Source organism: Lissotriton vulgaris, chromosome 10, assembly GCF_964263255.1.
Source record: "Lissotriton vulgaris chromosome 10, aLisVul1.2, whole genome shotgun sequence".
Classification (NCBI taxonomy): domain Eukaryota; kingdom Metazoa; phylum Chordata; class Amphibia; order Caudata; family Salamandridae; genus Lissotriton; species Lissotriton vulgaris.
This window is the reverse complement of record NC_141698.1, coordinates 36325994-36347580: the sequence shown is the minus strand read 5'-3', so window position 1 is coordinate 36347580 and position 21587 is coordinate 36325994. Positions and strand designations below refer to the sequence as shown.

The following is a 21587-nucleotide window of genomic DNA, read 5'->3' as shown; positions in this document are numbered from 1 at the left end:
GTGTCCTCATGGGAGGTTAGAAGAAGAGACCAGGCGTTACTAAGGAGGGACTACAAGGCCTATTGACCAATAAAAAGCCACTATTTACAAAGGACAGCGACAGGAGCCAATTAAAAAGATGGGTGGAACGTAGGCGGAGCTTCATGCACATATACTGAATACTGCATGTCTCAAAGAGACAGCGCAGGTGCTGCCTATGGGAGACATACAAATGTTGACCAGTAGAAGAAACACAGCATACATGGGGCAAAATAAGCTGTGAGGCAGTGAACCATTCTCCCTAATTAATCTGGTCCAAACAGGCAGAGTAATGCTAAACAGATGTAAAAAATTCTTAGACCTTGGTCTGAAAAAAAAGCATGCTCTTCCTTAAAAGCTAGAGATACAAATGTATAATCTACTGCTCAAATGGGTGCAGTTTCTGATGTTTCCCTCGTCTTCGTTGCTCGATTTTGCTCGTGAGAAAGTGTCACTCATAGTCATTGAATCTCACTCGTTATTTCACTGAAATTAAGAAAATGCCGCACATAAGGCAACCTGAAACCTTGGCAGCTATGTATCTTAGTTGCGCGCGTTCTCGAGGCAGAAGGCCAATACCTACGTCATCAGTCAGCCTGTTCCCGGATTGGACATAAAAACTCGGCACTCGGGCGTGATGGGCAGGGCTACAAAGATGGCCTCCTCGCCAGCAGGGGATGAAATGGGCATGGCATGGTCGGAGCGGGTGCGCGCGCTAGTGCGCAGCATGAATTCCTTTCATCAGCCAGGTCTGTAGCTGTTTAGGCGCGACGGCAGAACGTTTTTTTTCCCAGGCATTAGGTCTTCGGATCTACTCTGCTTACTTACGAGCACTGTTATGTTACACGTGCTTCCATTGTCACCCAGTTTGTATCCTGGTGCCGTAGGATGAATTTTCTGAGCGCCTAATTCCAGCTAGGTGTCTTGTAAAAAGTCCTCTTTCTACTTCACTCGGTGTGCAAAGCTCTTCTTAGAAGTCCCTTTTCTATTTCACTGCACACCAAGCTTTTCTTAGAAGTCCCTTTTCTATTTCACTGCTTACTACGCTCTTCTTAGAAGTCCTCTTTCTATTTCAGCCGGTATTCCAGGAGCTTGTAAGAAGTCCTATTATTTTACAGGGTACACACCAAGATCTTGTAAAACATTCTCTTTCTATTACAGCTGGTATATTAATTGTAAAAGGTATTTGTATTGCGCTGCTGCTTCTTCTCTGTCAAGTTAGGGAGACAGCAGCTGTATTTCCGTGGACGCTGTAAAGTGTAATTTCTAGTTTAACCCAGCATTCCTGGCATATTTCTGTGAAAGGATAAAACAAAATTCAAATATTTTAAACCAAAAGTAAAACGTCTTTTAGTAATCCTGCCAGGTGCTGATCTGGGTGCTAAAAAAACTAGGAATTACCGTATTTGGTGGACCCTTTCCCTTTAATTGTATATTAAACCGATAGTTCCTAATAAGTGTTATGAAGCAAGTAGATTTTTTAGGACGGTAAGTGTCTTAACAACATTTTAAAGAATTTTCAAATGTCACAGGAAATGTTATTTTTTTTCATAGGAAGTGCATGTGCCCCGAAAGGTGTCTTCGTGCGGAAATAATAGATTTCTGAAACCAAAAATGCCTTTTTTGTGTCTTTCCCCCCCCCCCCCCCTCTAAAATTGCATTTGCTTCAATATAAGCCAACAGAAGAAATACATTCCCCTGATTTTTTTCTTTTTTCAAGATCTCCGACTTTCCAACTAATCACTATTTAATGGTATGTAAATCCACTTGGTTAAGTTGATGTGAATGAGGATCGCAATTTCAGAATGCAATGTGACGGGAAAGAAAACTGTATCCCTAATGAGGTGTAGTAGTATCTTGACTTTACACTCGGAGGGAGGCCACTTAGCACTTCTTGAGCGCCACTTAGGGTAGCTATGAAAAGAATAGAGTGACTTTTCACTGCACACAGCATTTGAATCAATGTTGACATTGCTAAACATACTATTTTTCCATTCATTGTCATTTAATTTCGGGTTTAGAATAAAAATGTCAAGTAACTAAACGTAATGGGTAACTAAATGATTGGATGAACTACTCCTAGCTTCCTTTTACCAACTGTACAGGTCATGTTAAGATATCTGAACAATTCTCTTTTCAGGTTCAAACCTACCTACCTTATTAGTTTCTTAGACACCCATTTCGTTGGGACAGTGAAGAACTGTTTATAGTTTTATGGGGATGGAGCCAGCACAGACTCAGGCCCCCAGTAAAGGGACATTGGTGAATGCGACCTCCAAGGTAAGGTGACTTTTAACATCAGGAGAAGGTCGTCACCATCAAAGAAATGGGAAGATGGCCGAAGATAACCCATGTGCTGACCTTCCAGACCGCACCAAGTAGATGGGACAAACTCAGTATGTATATCTTTCACATGCAGGAGCAGGAAACCCTTACCTGGGTGGGGAACAGCCCCACTTAACTGGAAAACAGAAGATGGCTGATTGTGGAGAATGGAGACTGTCCGCAACGGGCCAGGGGTGGGACCAAGAGTTTTGTCAGAGATGTGGCTAAAGAAGTGAAGCACGACTAGTGAAGGAGGAAGGAGATCCAAAAGTATTATAGATGTAGTCTTTGCCATTACCTCTATGTCCTTCGTCCCAGTCACTACAACAGGTGTGGCGCCATCCGCCGGACAGAAAAAAGCACACTGGAGTATTTTAGTAACCCCTACCCACCCTCCTGTGCCATATAAGGCATGGGCTTACCATGATTCCTCCTGAAATATCAAACAAAGGCTCGGATGGAGGACAGGTGGATCGTAATGATTGTGATGAGGATTAGTAGGACTAAGAGTATTGAAGATTATGAGTAAGCAATAAGGCATTTCCTCTATGTCCCTTGTCCCAGTCATTACAACATGAGGTATCCCAAATAATAAGCCTTGGATTAAAAACACATTACACAGCAAGAGTGCATGCCCAATGTTTCAATGGACACTGAACCTGTGAAGAATAGAGATTAAGTCCAGCAATTCATTCCAAAACTGAACTTAACCCCATTTATGTGTGTGATCATTAATACATCCTTCCCTCTGCCATATCCTTACTCTGTGCTTGAGGAATTCACAAGTGGTGTCTGAAGTAGGATTATAGAAGATCATCTGCCAGAATTGTGGAAGCCTAATTCAAACAGCTGTTTTGCCACCAGAGCTAGCTAGTCCAAACCAACTGCTTCTCCAGGGGGCTGCCTAAAAACAGTATGGTACCAGAACTGGCTGTGTGTTCTGTAGTTGGCACAATGCCTATTGCATATATACACGGGGACACTACAATTTTTCCTACTGCAAAAAATAGTTTATGGGCTAATCCCTAACCTACCCATGGACATAATTCTAGAGAATAATATTGCACATTTTTGGAAATTGTCTTTTCTGTATCAGCAGAGCATTGGTAACAGGAGCCTCCTTTCACAACCACAGAAAAACAAGGGATAGAAAGGAAACAAGCATTTGCAATGCAATCGGTCTTGCCTTGGGGACCGTTTACGTATTTAGCTATGAAGCACATTCTTGAGGGTACAGTAAAAGTTACTGTTCTACTGTGCAGAAAGCTGTGAGAGGGTGCAGTACTACTAGGTGTCACTAGGTGTTCCTTTGGACCTCTTTTGGACACATAAGGTACTGATCCCTGGAACATGATCAGAGAAATGATATGGAGCAGTGGCCAGAGCTGTCGACTGGGGAGCTGGGGATCCGGGTTTGATTTTGGTGTCAGCTCAACATCCTGTGATTATGGATTGATACTTTAATTTTCCCCAAGCACCTGGATACCTGCGCTATATAAATGAAAGCTACTAATTAAAAAAAATTCTAAAAATCAATGCAGCGATCTCGGAGGTAGGGGTGGGCAAGCAGTGTTGTGAGGTGCAGGGCTACAGGCTGTTATTAGGTGTTCTTTGGGACCTCTTTTGCCGACATAAGGTAGTGCAGCATGGATAGGGAAAGGATATGGTGCAGCGGTGAGAGCTGCTGACTGATGAGCCGTGTTCATCTGGTGTCGGCTCAACATCCCGTGATTATGGGCGGATCCTTTAATTTCCGCCAAGTACCTGTATAGCTGCGCTATATAAAGGAAAGTTACTAATTTAAAATAACAATAAGAAATTAATGCACTGATCTCTGAGTTGGGGGTAAGCAAGCAGGGTTGCATGAGGGGGTTGGGGAGATGGCAATAGGAGATTAAATGAGGGCACTGCCCTGCAAATCATGCATAATTCAACCAAACGAAAAAAGAGCAGTAGCCTTGGAGGGGGCCTGGGAACAGTGTTGTGGGAGGGGTGAGGGGAAGATTAAGGCACAGCAAATGGATGAAACAGACCTAAGTTTTATTGCACAAGTACTAAAAAAGTCTGACAAAACCCTGTGTGTTAAATGGTCAACATAATTTGACCCTTAGATTGAGTGTTTGTCACAGTATAGTCTATAAAGGTTCGAGGTAAACTCTTAAAGGAGACAGGGGTATCTATGCAATGATTCTAAGCTTCATGATCTTCAATGGCACAGGAAGAAACGAATAAAACTAAATTGTCTTGTAAAAATATATGGGCAAATTTATTGGGTACCTCCCATATAGGGTTACATTCTAAAATTAAAAACGTTAAAAACAATAAAAACAGTGCTTTTACAATTTGCAAATACCATAAAATACATAATCACAAGAAGTCAAAAAGACCTTTGTATTAGTATTCGCTCCCCTCCCTGTTATTGAACCAGGGGAACCTTCCAACCTATTTTCCAGTTATTGCACAAGTAAACAGAACAATTTACAAGCAAAGAGGCAGGCCAACCAAAAAAAAGGTGCTCTCAAAGTATAAATAACTTGAAGAGTAAGAACACATATAACAGAGGCAGTCCTCATGGGAAGATACAAAATTCCAAAAGGAGAGACTACTAAGTATATTCACCAATGAAAAGCCAGAATTTCTAAAGGACAGCAAGAGTAATCAATGAAAAAGATAGGTGTTTTTCGAAGCCCATTTCTTAGATTCAGCAGGACACATCTACAAGAAAGTGCCGCAGCGCGGCAACGCAAGCCCTCTTTCTTAGTGGACTATGTTACCGAGTAGCCAGAGCCACTGGAATTACACGACAGGGGAGCACCAAATTATGCTGCAGGATTGACTAAATTATAAGGCAAGAAAAGCTAATTATGCAGAATATTTTTGATAGTATTTATTTTGTCATTTATACACATAGTAATACTGTCTGGGCAAATATTCCACCCCATTATTACTGGTTTCATAATCAAATTCATAAATAAGCAACTGGAAGTGACCAGTTAACCTTCAAGGGTTTCCAATTCACATGGACACATAATCCCCTTTTTAAATACATTTTTGATCTGTTTGAGCTAGAAACAATTTTTTTATAATAAAACCTGTATATAATACAGCAGAAGCGACAAATCCTTAATGATGCAAAAAAGCAGTGGCTGCAGAATGTCGTAATTCCAGTGGCCCTGCAAGTACTGAAAGGTTTTTCCTTTAAGTTGGACCTTAGCTAACCACATTTATGACATTATCCCACATTTGTCCCGGATTTCCAGAAGAAATGTTGACAATTAGGGTATCAATTTTATGTTTAAGCTTCTGGCCCAAGTCTGATCGATTCACATATCCACCATATTAATACATCAGTATGCCATCACCAGACTGATGGGTGTAGAACATCTCTGTAAGACCCAGAAACAAATGATGAAAGCAGATTGTCCATATGGGAAAGTTTGGGACAAAGCACTACCACTGATTTTGTTCATCTTACAAAGGATTACCCAGTTCTCCATGTTTTGATTTTTCGATCTGCTTTTTGGTCAGCAATCCTGATCAGTGTTAGACATGGCCTTAAAAGAGTGTCTTGAACTGGAAGAAAGGACCGTTGCCTTTGAGAATGTGTCAATAGTGGATGACCGGTTATGTGCGTTACTGCAAATAGCAGCTGAGCATCTACAGGGTGCCCAACAAATTCAGGAGACACAGAATAATAAAGGCCCTGGCTGATAACTCTAGAAATAGGACACAAGGTGTTAGTTTTATTACTAACCTCTGTAAATAGGATGTTAGCCAAGTGACACAAGCCCATTAAAGTCCCTGAGAGGATAGGTTCCTTGGCATACTCAGTGTCTCACCCTTGCAAGAGGTTGGAATCCCAGGCTTAGCATTGAATTGTCCAAAAACGAGAAGATCATAGAAAGCATGGTTGGTACGATTGGTAGAAGAATCCTTCAAAAGAGACAAAATATGTTTCCTGTATAAGAAGTTGGGTCATGTGAAGAAATGGTTGGGAAGGCATCTGTATCTGAACAGGAGAGAGGGAGAACAGAAAAAGGGGAGAAACTGGTGCTATGTAAAGCGCTCTAATACCCGATATCTTCGGGTCTAGTTCGCGCTATATAAAACTCTAAAATAAAAAAAGCATTCTCACCTCTCCTGGAAAATGCAGCATTGATGGAGCATGCTATTATTATCTCACCAAGAGTTAAGTTCAGAGTCGAGCCCTATTGTATATCCGAAGACTGTAGAGAGGTTGCAAGGAAAGAAGGTTGAGACTATGAAATCACTAGATATGATAGAACCATCCTGGAGTAAATGGAGATTACCCATTGCATTAGTGCCAAAATAGGATGTGACCATTCCTTTTTAGTTCTCTCCTGAGACCGCAGTTCCCCCCCCCAACTCTCTTTACCTCTACCACCCCTCAAGCCTCAAGTCACCCTCCCCTCCTTTTACCTTTACCCACCCCCATAACCCTCAAGCTACCCTCACCTTCCTTTACTGTTGCCCCTTCTGAGCTCTCGTGTCACCATCACTTAACTTTACCCACTCCTCAAGCCTCAGGTTCCCCACTATTCCCTTTACCTCCACTTACTCCATGAACTCCCAAGTGATCATTACCTCCTTTTTACTTCTATCAACGCCTAAAACTTAAAATCACACTCACTCCCTTTACCTCTTTCCACATCTGAGCCCTCAAGTCACACTCCCCTCCCTTTACCTCTAACCACCCCTGAAGCCTCAAGTTACCCTCTCACCCCTTCAACTCTACCCAACCCTGAATCCTCAAGTCACCCAAACCTCTGTTACTTCCACCCACCCTGAGCCCTCAAGTCAACCCTACCCACCCCTGAACCCTCTGGTCACCATCACTTCCCTTTACCTCTACCTAACTCAAACCCTCAACTCACCTTCATTTCCCTTTACTTCAACCCACCCCTCAAGTCACCCTCACCTCCCTTTACCTCTACCACTCCTGAACCCTCAAGTCACTCTTACCTCCATTTACCTCCCGCCATCCCATGACCCTCAAGTCACCATGTCCTCCCTTTACCTAAACCCTAAAATCACGTAAAAAACATAAAAAAAATAATATTAGTTAAAAAAAATCCCAGCGTGGTAAAGAACACGTAGTAAAGGTACAAATACCTTCGTGGTAAAGGTCCTGCGTGGAAAAGGCTGCGAGGTGAAGCTTTTTTAACATCAGGTAGGACACAAATGTTATGGGGGCACTGTCAGTAGCATGCCCTTCAATAAGTTTGGCAGGAACCTTCGCCTCTTTGACAGTTTGCGACTTCCCTCCCTCTTCCCTCTCACACTCTATACTTTAGGTCTCGCCTGAGACAGCGCATGCAGCGTCGCTTGTAAAATATTTTGTTCAAATAAGAGGCTTAGAGCCCACCCATTGCTCAGCATTGGCTGGCTTCAAGGTCGCTCTCATTTACTTGCTTCTCTTTCATCAGCAAATGCCAGTTTTGCTTCTTCTTCATGTGCTTATCACTACTCTGAAACACGGCCCACCAGGTACTGCTTACTTCGCCCTGTGTCTTTACACTATTTCTTTCTTTCAGAGGTACTATTTTACCTTTTACTTTCACCCCCTTCCTCCCTCCCCCTCCTACATTGTTGCTTTCTCTGCCCCCCACCCCTGCTGCTGCATTGTCGCTTGTCTTTTCGGCCCCTTCCTTCCTTATTGTTGCATGCCTCATCCATCCCCTCCCCCGTCATTGTTTGCCCCATTGTAAGAAGCTGGCTCTGTATATAATATGCCACAAGGTGGTTATACCGTGCACATAGTCCAGGGGTTCAGAAAAAGTGTACAGTGCTCCATGCAAACCCAAGTTGTTCTATTAGTGGTAGTGTGGGCAAGCAGCCTTATGCCTAACACAGAGGAGTGTAACATTTATTGCACAACATTGACCAATAATGGACATATGACTAAACAAGGGAATCCACACCAATTTTGTCGTAGTATAAGGCTTTTATTCGATAAAAAACATATCTTAAGAGCATCACATTTTAAAAATACATTTACACATTAAAAGGAAATTTGATAGTTCATTTACACCAAATTTAAAATTGAAAACAAGAAAAATAGAACCACAATTAAAAATTAAGATCACAATTCGACCATGTTCTTTAAAATTCCAAGTTAAACATTTTGTTTAAGCCTTTTTGTTCTAAAAACTTTGAAAGACCACAAACATACAATGACCGTGTATCGGACATCAAAATACGAAGTGCCTCATTATGGTGCCTAGTGCCCAACAGCCGACATATTGGTTTAAGCCAGCTTTTCCTCGGCGACGCGTATGCCGGGCAGGCAAACAGGATATGGGCAATAGATTCTGTTCTAGTTTTACGTATAGGGCAAAATGGTGTTGTTTGGGGCAGGGATTTCCAGCGAGCAGTTAAAGCGCGCACTGGAAGAGCCCCAACCCTAAATCTGAAATACAAAGCCCTATCATCAGATTTCCAAACAATATCTAGGTAGGGTTCCCGAAATGCCACATCCTTAAACCTTAGGAACTCTTCCGTTAATCTGCCAAGGGTTGGGTCAGTGTTGGTTCTGAATGCGACCCGTCTCAAGTAAAGGGTCTTTAGAGTTGCCTTCGGGGGAGAAGACCTGTTTACCCAGGCTTCATTAAGGCCCAGTTCACCAAGTAGGAATTTTACATCTTTTAGCCATTTTATTTTATGCCATCCCGCCATCGACATTACTTCCGATAACCCCTTCGCATACTTTGCCAGTTCCGGCACTCGCCACAGCCGGGCCCATAGGAGCAACGGCCGGACTTTTGCCAGATCACTGATGGGATGACATCCTAGATCAAGTAGCAAGGGTATCATTGGGGTGCTCTGCGGGAGTGACTTAAGGTCCCTTAAAAACGTATTTTCGGACCTTGCCAGTTGATCTATGTTAGAAGTACCCCACAACTCTGCCCCATAAAGGGCAGAACTGACTCCCTTTGCTTTGTAGATATCGATGACCGGGGCAATCGGTCTGATTGAGGAAGAGCGCTGTTCCTTAAGGAGCACCCCGTGGCCCTCTTGTGGCTTAACAACATTTTACAAAGATGTGGGGACCACTGCATGGTATCTGAAATACGTATACCTAGGTAATCAAATACAGTGACCCTTTCCAGGGATACATGATTTACTACTGGGGGTCGCCCAGGTTTTTTTGGTGGGTTCAACACCAAATACTTTGTTTTATCTGTATTTATTACAAGCCCTCGTTGAGTGCAAAAGGCCTGGAAATTATCCAGGGGGCTCTGAAAGCCCCCTGAGGTCTTAGATATTAAAAGCGTATCGTCAGCGAATAAGAGGGTAGGGATTCGCTCGCCCGCCAGGGATGGCGCATCAGATGGTTTTTCCAGCAGGTGCTCAACCACACCAATTTTATAAAACTAAGCTTTGTTTGTACTTTATATTAAGACCCAGATCTGCCCAATAAGGTAAGTACATTTTTAATTAAAAATACTTTCTCACAAAAGTCAACACAGTGCAATTTCTGAACAGTTCAATGTTATCCTATGGAGAAAACTAATAATGTGGTTATGCAGTTAAGTACACAACTTACAGTTCCAGTCTTCTGAATCAAAAGTCAGCTAGGTTTAGGTGAGTACCAACACTGCACCACCTGTGGCAGAGGGGTGGTGAGGTGCAGAGGGCAAAATCTGAGTTTGGCCCATTTTGTTTCAATAGAGACTGGGGATGCTTGAAGCCACACTGTTTGCAGTGAAGTAGATCTGTTGCAGGGGCCAAGCTTTGGGGTTTAGAGCAAGCACAGGGAGATCCACAAAGCAGCACCAAACATACACCACCAGCAGCACAAGTGCGGCGGAGTGCACAGTGCAAATTCAGCATCCGGAGCACAGTGCTTTGCAATGGAGATTCTGTTTTCGACAAACATGCTGCAGTTGTCGCACCACTGGTTGCAGGAGGGAGACCAATGACAGAAGAAGTAAGTAGAGGTGTAGGAGGCCCTAGGGGATTTAAAACATCTGCCTCAAACACGTCCTCCTTATTCACAAAGAGAAATATTTAGTGGTTCGCTTACTTGATTGTCTCCAAATAGTTCCTATTGAAGGAAAGAATTTGGCCTATTTAGGTCTGGTTGGACAGCGCAGTTGTGCACAGACCTCATGTGATAAACCTAAAAAAAGGACTTTCAGGAGTACTTCAGACTGTGACTTCTGCTCCATCCACATGTTCGTGAACAGGGGTTCATGTTTTCATTGAGCGGAGGTCGTGTGCTCCACAGAAAGTGCTTACATCAATGTAGGTTTAGAAAAGGGGGTGGTGATGAACAGAGTGTCTGAATTGAGCAGACCACTCTTACCCAGTCCAAAGATCAGGGCTTGATCCATCACCGTTATTTATCTCACTGCCCCATCCCAGCTCAGAACCTGGCTATATGCAAATCAGTCTGTCCCTGGCCCAGTGCATCATGGGAACAGGGCAGACTAAACTACCAAGCCAATTCTTCACCAGAAAGGAGACAAGCTACCGGGGTGCAGTGAGCTAAAAAACGGTGTTGGATCTAGCCCTGATCTCTTGACTGGGTGAGAGCTTTCTGCTTAATTCAGAGACTCTGTCCCTCACCACCCCTTGTTGTAAATATTTTTGTCCACCCCAAGCGTGGAAGGGTATTCTCAGATGTGAGACCCTTGCTCATTGCACCATCAGGATTCAAGCAAACCGGGCCGAAGACGGCTGTAATGCCAGAAACCGGTCCCCGGGAGCTTGTTTCCTTCCCAGTGTAAGAATTGGCTTTTGTAGTTTGGTTTGCCCTGTTCCCATCATGCACTGGGACAGGAACAGACTAATTTGCATACAGCCAGGTTCTGAAACTGGGATGGTGCAGTGAGCTAAAAAACGGTGTTGGATCTAGCCCTGATCTCTTGACTGGGTGAGAGCTTTCTGCTTAATTCAGAGACTCTGTCCCTCACCACCCCTTGTTGTAAATATACATCAATGTAGGTGTCATTATTCTGTTTGATTATCCAGCTGCATGAGCTAGCAACAGCACGGCGGCCTAAAGGCTCCACCCACATGCTGGTTTCCTGAGAAGTGGATTTGATTGGGCCAAAGTTGTGTGCTTCTTCTAAAAAGAGTGCCTGAATTGCAATTTTTGGATTTTGACAAAGCTTATACTCAAAACACCAGGACCTAGTTGATTATGGTTTTAATCCTGTGATCATGGCTATAGGCTGATCTGTTTATTATGAAATTATATGAAAAAGGCAGTTGCTCCGAAGAATTTATTGTGAAAAGCATATCTGGAAGTCAATAGGGATCTCTTGAAGTCCTTTCTAGGCGATAGGACTCAAACGGTGGACCTCGGCAAAGACAGATCGAGGCCTTTCTCTCTTCCGTTCGGGGTGCCGCAGGGGTCATCTCTTAGTCCCACATTATTTAATGTGTATGTGTCACCATTGGCAGCTCTGATTTGATCCTTTGGGTTCCAACTGTCCTCGTATGCGGATGACACGCAAATTGTACGTGGTAAAGAAGTGGAGACGAGATTAAGATGCCATGATTGCATGCAAGCCATTACGGGCTGGATGTCTTCAAAATGCTTGAAACTTAATGCAGGAAAAATGGAGGTTACCATATTTGGTAATATCACAAATCTCTGGACGCCTGATTGGTGGCCAAATGAAATGAGCACGCCTCCGGCCCCTACTGAAAAGGCCAAGATTCTGGGGGTGATTGTTGATTCTAAACTCTCTTTTGGTGACTAGATAAGGGGGTTGTTTCAACCAGTTTTTACCTCCTCAGAATCTTGCGGAAAATAAAATTCCTCTTTCTTGAAGATAGCCTGAGGAAAGCAGTCACAGCGCTCATTTTGTCATGACTGGATTACTGCAATAGTCTCTATTTGAACATCCAAAAGAGGCACTTGAATAGACTCCAGATCGTACAAAATGCAGCAGCCAGGCTGCTAACGGGTATACCCAGGTTTGTCTCTGCGAGGAAGGGACTTCGAGATCTTCATTGGCTCCCTGTGAAACAATGTGCACAATTTAAGGCCCTTTGCACCATTTTTAAGGCCCTAAAGGGCATTGATCCTGCCTATCTTAGATAATACATACAATGGTACGTTCATGGAAGAGCGCTGTCCTCTTTGGGAGCAAAACAGTTGATCATTCCTCATGTCAAAAAAGCTAGTTGGGGTGGCGTGAGCTTTCCCTACTGTGCCACAAAGGCTTGGAACAGCTTACCCTTGCACCTCAGAAATTCTACCGAGCTCCTCTCCTTCAGGAAGGGGCTGAAGACCTTGCTCTTCTCTTAAACGGTCTTATAATTTCTATAGCCATGAGGGCAGTGCTCAGCGCCAGGACACCCTAGGGTAACAGTGCGATCTAGAGACTTTATTAACATAACATAACAATAGACATTTACAGGTTTATGGTTAATACTATACATTAAATCCTACAGGCAGGTATGTTGTCCCTTAGAATCTCACAGACTACTGAAGTAGGCAAGGGGTTTGGTGTTGGTTACCCCAGTAGCAGACTGCAGGTTTAGGAAAGTTGCTCTGTTTCATTTTGTTTTGTATTGCACGCATATACCCCTCAAGTGTAGGTGGCAGCTTCTTTTCTGTTTGCTACTTTTATTCTTTCTATTCATCTTCTGCTTTGGTTTGCATGTGCAGTTTCCTGACTCTCTGGCTAGCCCACTCTTGTCAGACTTACAGGTACATTTGAAGGGATGGACCAATCTTTATGCAGTTGGTCTGTAACACACACTTTGCCCCTGTTCATTTTAAGGATTGGGCGTCCTCCTCGTTTCCACTACTGCGTGATGCCCTTTGTACATGGTTGAATGCCCTAATTTTTAAGCTGAAAAAGAAAGAAGGTATGAATTACTGGGTCAGTGTTCTGCCCCTCCCATTAGCTGTCCTCTTAACGATATTACAGGACACGTTTTGGCTCATGTCATTTGTGTTGCCTTGTTAGTGCTCACAACATGCATGGAACGCTGGCCCCTAACTAGGACTCTGTTAACGGGCCACCAAGGGCTTGCTTTTGAACATCCTGATAAGAGTTAAAATTCTATCAAAAAAATTGTGAATCTCAAGCGTGATAGACCTGCTTGGCGACACTGCTTTTTCACTCTGTTTTGGGGTTCCATGGCTTTGTGGAATCTGTGAGTGCTGTGGAATTTTAGATCAGTTGTTGCTGATAAATTAGAGCCTGAATATGGGTGGTGCAGTGTGTCACATTTACTGGCTTTAATCCTGGTTTTGGCAGTGTGGCTTCTACACACCTTCCCAACACCCTTTGACCCTACTGGCAAATGTTGAGTCCCCGGTCAGGTCTTTGGGAAATATTCTTCAAAAGTGATCCTGCCAACATGGTGGTTGGACTTTTGCTGAAAATCCAGTGCTGGCCAGCGTGTTATTTCAGTACGGTCTAGTTGGCATTTTTTTTAAAAGAAACAAATCCTCTGTGTGGGTTGGATTCTTACAAACGAAAAAAGTCAATGCTCTTAATGTTTTTCCATCTGCTTTTTACCACCATTTTTTTCATATAAGCCGCATACAGGAAACAAGCATTTGCAATGCAATAGGTCTCGCATTACTGATAGTTTGAGGTGTTGGCGTTGCAAATTATAATGCAATGACAGTGTCTCGTACTTTCAGTAATGTGAGACCCAGTGCATTGCAAATGCTTGCGTAGTGAGCCAGGAACCAGCATGGTACGTCTCAGTGCAGTACCGCAAGCTGCTCTTAGAGGTCCCTAGTGAGCAAGGCACCAGCATTGTATGTCTTGGTGCAGTACCGCAAGCTGCTCCTAGCGGTCCCTAGTGAGCAAGGCACCAGCACCTCATGTCTCTGTGCAGTACTGCAAACTACTTCTAGGGGTCCCTAGTGAGCAAGGCACCAGCACTGCAGACCTCTTTTGGTCACATATGGGATTGCACCCTGCAGGAGATATGATAAATCCACCCTACCCATAATGCAGTGCATGCAAGACAGTATTACGAGTACATTCAAATAGCCATGTCCATATATACAATTATTAGCTTTGAAATGTGACTAAAGAATTATTAAATTAATTTTTGATTAGGTTGTACTCTAGTGACCAAAGTAACTACTACCAGCCTAGCTTAGGAAAAAGTGTGTGTCTTGCCTGAAGCCTTTTAAGAAAATAGTGCCTTGAGGCTGTAATTAAAACCTAGGGAGTAACAACACATGTAACATCATAACTCATGGGAGGTTACAAGAAGAGACCAGGCGGTACTAAGGAGGGACTACTAAGCCTATTGACTAATGAAAAGCCACAATTTATAAAGGGCAGGGACAGAGGCCGATTAAAAAGATGGGCAGAAAGTGGGCAAAGCTTTATGCCCATATCCTGAATATAGCATGTCTCGAAGAGACAGCGCAAGTGCTGCTTAGATGAGACCTAAAAAGGAGTACCCTGGATAGGGCAGCTTTCCACAGCCACAGGATGTTTCCCACTGCTGAGCTTGCTGAGGCTCTGACATTGGAAACCATGTGTTTTTTGTAACTCTAAACGAGGCGGGAAGGGATAGAGAGAAAGGAGGAACGGGCATTTGATATTTTTTAGCATATGTCTCATTACCATTCATCCCTAAATGACCCCTTTGTTTATTAAGGGGAAACTTGACTTTTTTTACCCAAATATAATTTCATTTAACGTGATATCGGGTTAATTTAAATGGTGGAAGGAGTAGTGATTGATGCAGTGGTGTGTGGACTTGCTACCTCCTCTTTGTACAAAATGGAAGAATGGCTGCTTGGATCCGACCAGACTGGAAATGAGCCTCGTTTGCATATATTCGTATTTGTTATCAGACGCAAGGTGACAAAACTCCAAAACAACAGTACTTTTTGCAGACAGTATTGAGTGTATTAATGTAATCATGGGATATTATTTTTCCATTAAACTCAGGGTCCTCTAAAGGGACATGCTCCACCTTCCTCGTGGACGGCCAGAATGTGGGGTCCATCCCAGCCGCTGTGGTGAAGGAGCTGCGTGGTTACCCTGAGGTTTTCACCATGCATCAAGATTCCACCACAGGTCCACCCTCAGTGGAGCTCAACACGAAGCTGTCGTCCTACGATCTGCGCTCAGCAGCGGTCCACCAGGTTCTGGAGGACCTGAGAAGCAAGAACCTTTTTCAAACACTGAGAGAGTGGAGAGATGAGGTGAGCAGTGACCATGATAAGAGGCCGCCCATTTGTTCTTGTAAGAGCCATTCAGCCTTCAACTTCAAAAAGAATCAAAGCAGTTTTGTAAACTACCCAGGGGGGAAGTCTTCTGCTTCCCAACAATACATCACTTGCAACGCCTGTGAACGTGTAGCAACTATGACTTGACCCGCTTTACATATGCAGCTGCCTTCGTTTCTAATTTTTGTTTTATTTTGGCCTCCTGAGTGAGCCTCCTTCACATTTTTCCCAGCACAATGTGTCGCCCTTCGCCTAAATTGTTTTTTCTCCACCAACATGAACAAGCATGGGCAAATCCAATTGGTCTCCCCTCTGGGACAGATCGGCTTTGCCAGTGTCTTTTTGTGATTGTATACAGCATGGTTAAAAAAGAGGGGAAAAAAGCCTATGACGCGGCTGTCTGTGTCAGTCTGTAGGCATGTGTGTGCCCACAAAATGACAGCCACTTTTTTTTTTATTTACCGATCTAAGTTGGATTGGTAAAGGACAAAAAATGGTGCAAACACATTTTTTTTCTTTTTATTGAACGTGGGTAGGGGAGCAAAACTGGGTGGAAGCAATATGAGTGGTGGTAGCAACTCAAGGATTGCAGAATGGGGAATGCAAGTGGAGGGGAAACAACACGAGGCATGGTGGGAGCAATACGGAGGCCGTGGGTGGGGGGGCAGAGAAAAGGAAAGGGGTGGAAGACAGGGCAACGTGGAGCTGAGGGGAGAAGCGGACAGATAAGAAAGCAACCCGAGAGGAGAAGCACATGTGCTTGAGTACATCACGAAGGGAAACGGGGAGCAGAACACAGGCGAGAGATAGCAACAAAGAGTGAGGGAAAGAAGCTCACCAGGGAAGCAGCTTGGATTGCATGAACTCTTGTGGAGTGCTTAAGACCACAACAAAAAAGTAGTTCCCTATAAGTGAGCAATAGAAGGATACAGGATACAAGTAAATTGGTGTATGCTACATGGGAGGAATAGACATATATGGACAAGGCAACCATTGAATAAGAAGAGTGAGTGTAGCGCAGTCTAGTGGTAAGCAATGGGTGGGCTGCTGCCCCTTTATGTTCTTGGTATGCGCGCAACGTCTTTTGCAGATAGGCAGCTGCACTATGCAAGTCAAAAGCAGACCTCCTAATCTGACCTCATAGGTATGGATACTAGCTATTCCTCACCCCTTAGAGCAGTGGTCTTCAAACTTTTTATTTCCGCGCCCCACCTCAGTGGAAAGAAAATCATCGGGCCCTCCTCTGTATTTTCCATAGTTATTCTATAAAATTGGCAATGTTTAGATATGTCTATACTTATTTAAATATTGTAGTTCAGTTCTGTTACCGTTTTTAATATGCAAAGCATACTATTCTGGTCAGACAGGCCTTACTAACGTGTAAAAGTATCCACAGTGTGATTATTAGGGCTGGGTTTTTTGAAGAATATTTGGAGTCCCTTCCATTTTGACACATACTCCCAGCTAGGATATAAAGAACAAAATATGTTGGTGATGGCCCATTACAGAGCGGCTTATTGTTATTTATTTTTTTCTGTTTAAAACAAAGCGCTGTTATCAGCATAAGGCTTGTTTTGGCCAGGGCCTAAGCTCCCGCATCACTGTTTGAAGACCCCTTCCTTAGAGGTAACATAATATTCAGAGAAATGAGCTTCCGTAAAGACTATACCAAGTCGTGTCCACCCGGAGTTCATTTTGTATCTCATCAGTTGAGGAGTATGAGTTCCTAGACCGAAGTAAAGCGGCCGTTTTCACATGTCCAACATTTTGGCTCTGGGTGTCTTTGACCCTAAATGCACCAGCAATTTGAATGGTGGCACCATCCGGCAGCTGGTTCTGCACAGTGTAAGTGAAGGGGCAAAAAATAGAATGGAACAGAGGCACTACATTCTGTACGGTTCCTCCTTATGTCTCATTATAAATCCACTCTGAACTACCCTGCGGTTTATGCTTCCTTGTGTGATCCTTGGTACATCAGCCTCTGCGTTTGGCAGGTTTGGGTCGCATTTCCATGAATCCCAACAAGGGATGTTTGCTGAAGATCTCTCAAATGGCTCTTGGCGGTCAAGAGAGCTTACCCAATAAAGACAACTTACTCTGTCCCAACGTAGGCATATTAATGTCCATGGCCTTGAATGTATACAGTAGAGCGGTCAAGGTGCAGGAAAAACCGATTCTGTGGTAGTTCCTCGTCTCATGGATATGGTCATTTTAGTCGGAAGAACTTCACAATCACTCAGACCAAAACAGTCCGAAAATACGCGTGGCAAAGGGAAGAGGACATAAAAGAAGGAATTGGGGAATTGCAAATTGTTAAGAAAGTAAAACTCTTATGTACTTACGAGGTGACTAAATGTAGTGTTTACAGCTTTGCCATGGAACCATAATATTTCCTCCTAGCATTCTCTGCTGTCTCAGGTGCCTCGTACACAATTCTAAGTTTTGCCCTTTGTGGTATGTTTTAAGTATAGTGTTCTGGCTTATCTCTGAGTTGGATGACAGGGTCTTGTTCAGGAATCTGAGGGTGTGTTGTGTAGGTGTGGTCAAAACACTTTACTAGTTGCTTAATGTTGATAACATGGCCATTGTCCAGTGGGGATAGGTAGTCTAAATGTAGTGTTGCTTTGTGCTTGTGTGTTAATTTGTGTTGACAATTTGAGTTGGGGATTTACAAAAAGGGGGTGGTGATGAACAGAGTGTCTGAGTTAAACAGACCACTCTTACCCTGTCCAAAGATCAGGGCTTGATCCATCACTGTTATTTATCTCACTGCCCCATCCCAGCTCAGAACCTGGCTATATGCAAATCAGTCTGTACCTGGCCCAGTGCATCATGGGAACAGGGCAGACTAAACTACCAAGCCAATTCTTCACCAGAAAGGAGACAAGCTACCGGGGACTGGTTTCTGGCATTTCAGCCTTCTTCGGCCCGGCTTGCTTGAATCCTGATGGAGCAGTGAGAAAGGGACTCATGTCTGAGTATACCCTGCCACACCTATAGTGGCCAAAAACGATTTACAAAAAGGGGGTGGTGATGAACAGAGTGTCTGAGTTAAACAGACTACTCTTACCCAGTCCAAAGATCAGGGCTTGATCCATCACCGTTATTTATCTCACTGCCCCATCCCAGCTCAGAACCTGGCTATATGCAAATCAGTCTGTCCCTGGCCCAGTGCATCATGGGAACAGGGCAGACTAAACTACCAAGCCAATTCTTCACCAGAAAGGAGACAAGCTACCGGGGACCGGTTTCTGGCATTTCAGCCTTCTTCGGCCTGGCTTGCTTGAATCCTGATGGAGCAGTGAGAAAGGGACTCATGTCTGAGTATACCCTGCCACACCTATAGTGGCCAAAAACGATTTACAAAAAGGGGGTGGTGATGAACAGAGTGTCTGAGTTAAACAGACCACTCTTACCCAGTCCAAAGATCAGGGCTTGATCCATCACCGTTATTTATCTCACTGCCCCATCCCAGCTCAGAACCTGGCTATATGCAAATCAGTCTGTCCCTGGCCCAGTGCATCATGGGAACAGGGCAGACTAAACTACCAAGCCAATTCTTCACCAGAAAGGTGACAAGCTACCGGGGACCGGTTTCTGGCATTTCAGCCTTCTTCGGCCCGGCTTGCTTGAATCCTGATGGAGCAGTGAGAAAGGGACTCATGTCTGAGTATACCCTGCCACACCTATAGTGGCCAAAAACGATTTACAAAAAGGGGGTGGTGATGAACAGAGTGTCTGAGTTAAACAGACCACTCTTACCCAGTCCAAAGATCAGGGCTTGATCCATCACCGTTATTTATCTCACTGCCCCATCCCAGCTCAGAACCTGGCTATATGCAAATCAGTCTGTCCCTGGCCCAGTGCATTATGGGAACAGGGCAGACTAAACTACCAAGCCAATTCTTCACCAGAAAGGAGACAAGCTACCGGGGACCGGTTTCTGGCATTTCAGCCTTCTTCGGGGACCGGTTTCTGGCATTTCAGCCTTCTTCAGAAGAAACCGGTCCCCGGGAGCTTGTTTCCTTCCCAGTGTAAGAATTGGCTTTTATAGTTTGGTTTGCCCTGTTCCCATCATGCACTGGGACAGGAACAGACTAATTTGCATACAGCCAGGTTCTGAAACTGGGATGGTGCAGTGAGCTAAAAAACGGTGTTGGATCTAGCCCTGATCTCTTGACTGGGTGAGAGCTTTCTGCTTAATTCAGAGACTCTGTCCCTCACCATCCCTTGTTGTAAATATTTTTGTCCACCCTAAGCGTGGAAGGGTATTCTCAGATGTGAGACCCTTGCTCATTGCACCATCAGGATTCAAGCAAACCGGGCCGAAGACGGCTGTAATGCCAGAAACCGGTCCCCGGGAGCTTGTTTCCTTCCCAGTGTAAGAATTGGCTTTTGTAGTTTGGTTTGCCCTGTTCCCATCATGCACTGGGACAGGAACAGACTAATTTGCATACAGCCAGGTTCTGAAACTGGGATGGTGCAGTGAGCTAAAAAACGGTGTTGGATCTAGCCCTGATCTCTTGACTGGGTGAGAGCTTTCTGCTTAATTCAGAGACTCTGTCCCTCACCATCCCTTGTTGTAAACATTTTTGTCCACCCTAAGCGTGGAAGGGTATTCTCAGATGTGAGACCCTTGCTCATTGCACCATCAGGATTCAAGCAAACCGGGCCGAAGACGGCTGTAATGCCAGAAACCGGTCCCCGGGAGCTTGTTTCCTTCCCAGTGTAAGAATTGGCTTTTGTAGTTTGGTTTGCCCTGTTCCCATCATGCACTGGGACAGGAACAGACTAATTTGCATACAGCCAGGTTCTGAAACTGGGATGGTGCAGTGAGCTAAAAAACGGTGTTGGATCTAGCCCTGATCTCTTGACTGGGTGAGAGCTTTCTGCTTAATTCAGAGACTCTGTCCCTCACCATCCCTTGTTGTAAATATTTTTGTCCACCCTAAGCGTGGAAGGGTATTCTCAGATGTGAGACCCTTGCTCATTGCACCATCAGGATTCAAGCAAACCGGGCCGAAGACGGCTGTAATGCCAGAAACCGGTCCCCGGGAGCTTGTTTCCTTCCCAGTGTAAGAATTGGCTTTTGTAGTTTGGTTTGCCCTGTTCCCATCATGCACTGGGACAGGAACAGACTAATTTGCATACAGCCAGGTTCTGAAACTGGGATGGTGCAGTGAGCTAAAAAACGGTGTTGGATCTAGCCCTGATCTCTTGACTGGTTGAGAGCTTTCTGCTTAATTCAGAGACTCTGTCCCTCACCATCCCTTGTTGTAAATAATTTGAGTTGGGGGACACTGTTATTTGTTGTAACCCAAACATGATATCGACTGTAAACTGAATGTAGGCGTCTCATGTCAGACCTCGACATGAGAGCGCAGCATGCATGGAGAGGTTCACTGGGTTGGTGAGCCCAGTGTCAATGTCACCGGTAGGATAATGCAAAAGCAATGACCAGGTGTGATATATTGGAATCATGGATCCCAATATATCAAAGTTATTATGGGCCAAGAAAATCCAGAAATATTGCAGAGGAGTAGTAAACCCCTGTAGGGTCAGCTCAGATGCGTTTTAGAAGGGACACAGACATTTACCCAGGTCCCAAAGCCCAGGTGGAGGGAAGAGTATATTCATAAATAATCAGTAGAGTGCCTGCATGCCAGACAGAATTGCTTCTCTGCTTTGGGGCCTGCTCTGACACCTTGTGTTCTCATCTGTCCTGCTAGCGCTACGAAGTGATGCCCCAGTTCTCTGACCGCTCTCTAATGAACATGGAGCGCGCTGCGACCGGTGAGTCCATTCAGGTTCTCCTCTTCTTTCTTCTCAAACTCCATTGGTTTATGTTGTAGCTCTTTTTACAATGCAGCACATGCAGACTACTCGGGAAACTATTGAGGACGAAAAAAATGAACAGCAATATGATAAGTAAAAAAGAAAAATACAAGAACACTGTTAGAATCATGGTTACAGCCAATCCCTTTTAATACTTTATTTGCCCGTTTAGGTGGTGCAAAGAGAACTATTTGAACCCAAGAACTTGTATAGT

At 44.2% G+C, this 21587-nt stretch overlaps 1 protein-coding gene across 1 annotated transcript in view; it reads left to right on the top strand.

Moving 5' to 3' along the window:
* The first annotated feature begins 663 nt into the window (after positions 1 to 663).
* Positions 664 to 21587, top strand: part of LOC147684445 (uncharacterized) — a 58062-nt gene continuing 37138 nt past the window's right edge. Inside the window, exons 1-3 of the mRNA XM_086942347.1 lie at positions 664 to 767; positions 15258 to 15514; positions 21268 to 21331. Of these exons, the coding sequence (XP_086798473.1) occupies positions 674 to 767; positions 15258 to 15514; positions 21268 to 21331 (415 nt within the window). The 5' untranslated portion in view covers positions 664 to 673. The remainder of the gene's footprint in view (positions 768 to 15257; positions 15515 to 21267; positions 21332 to 21587) is intronic.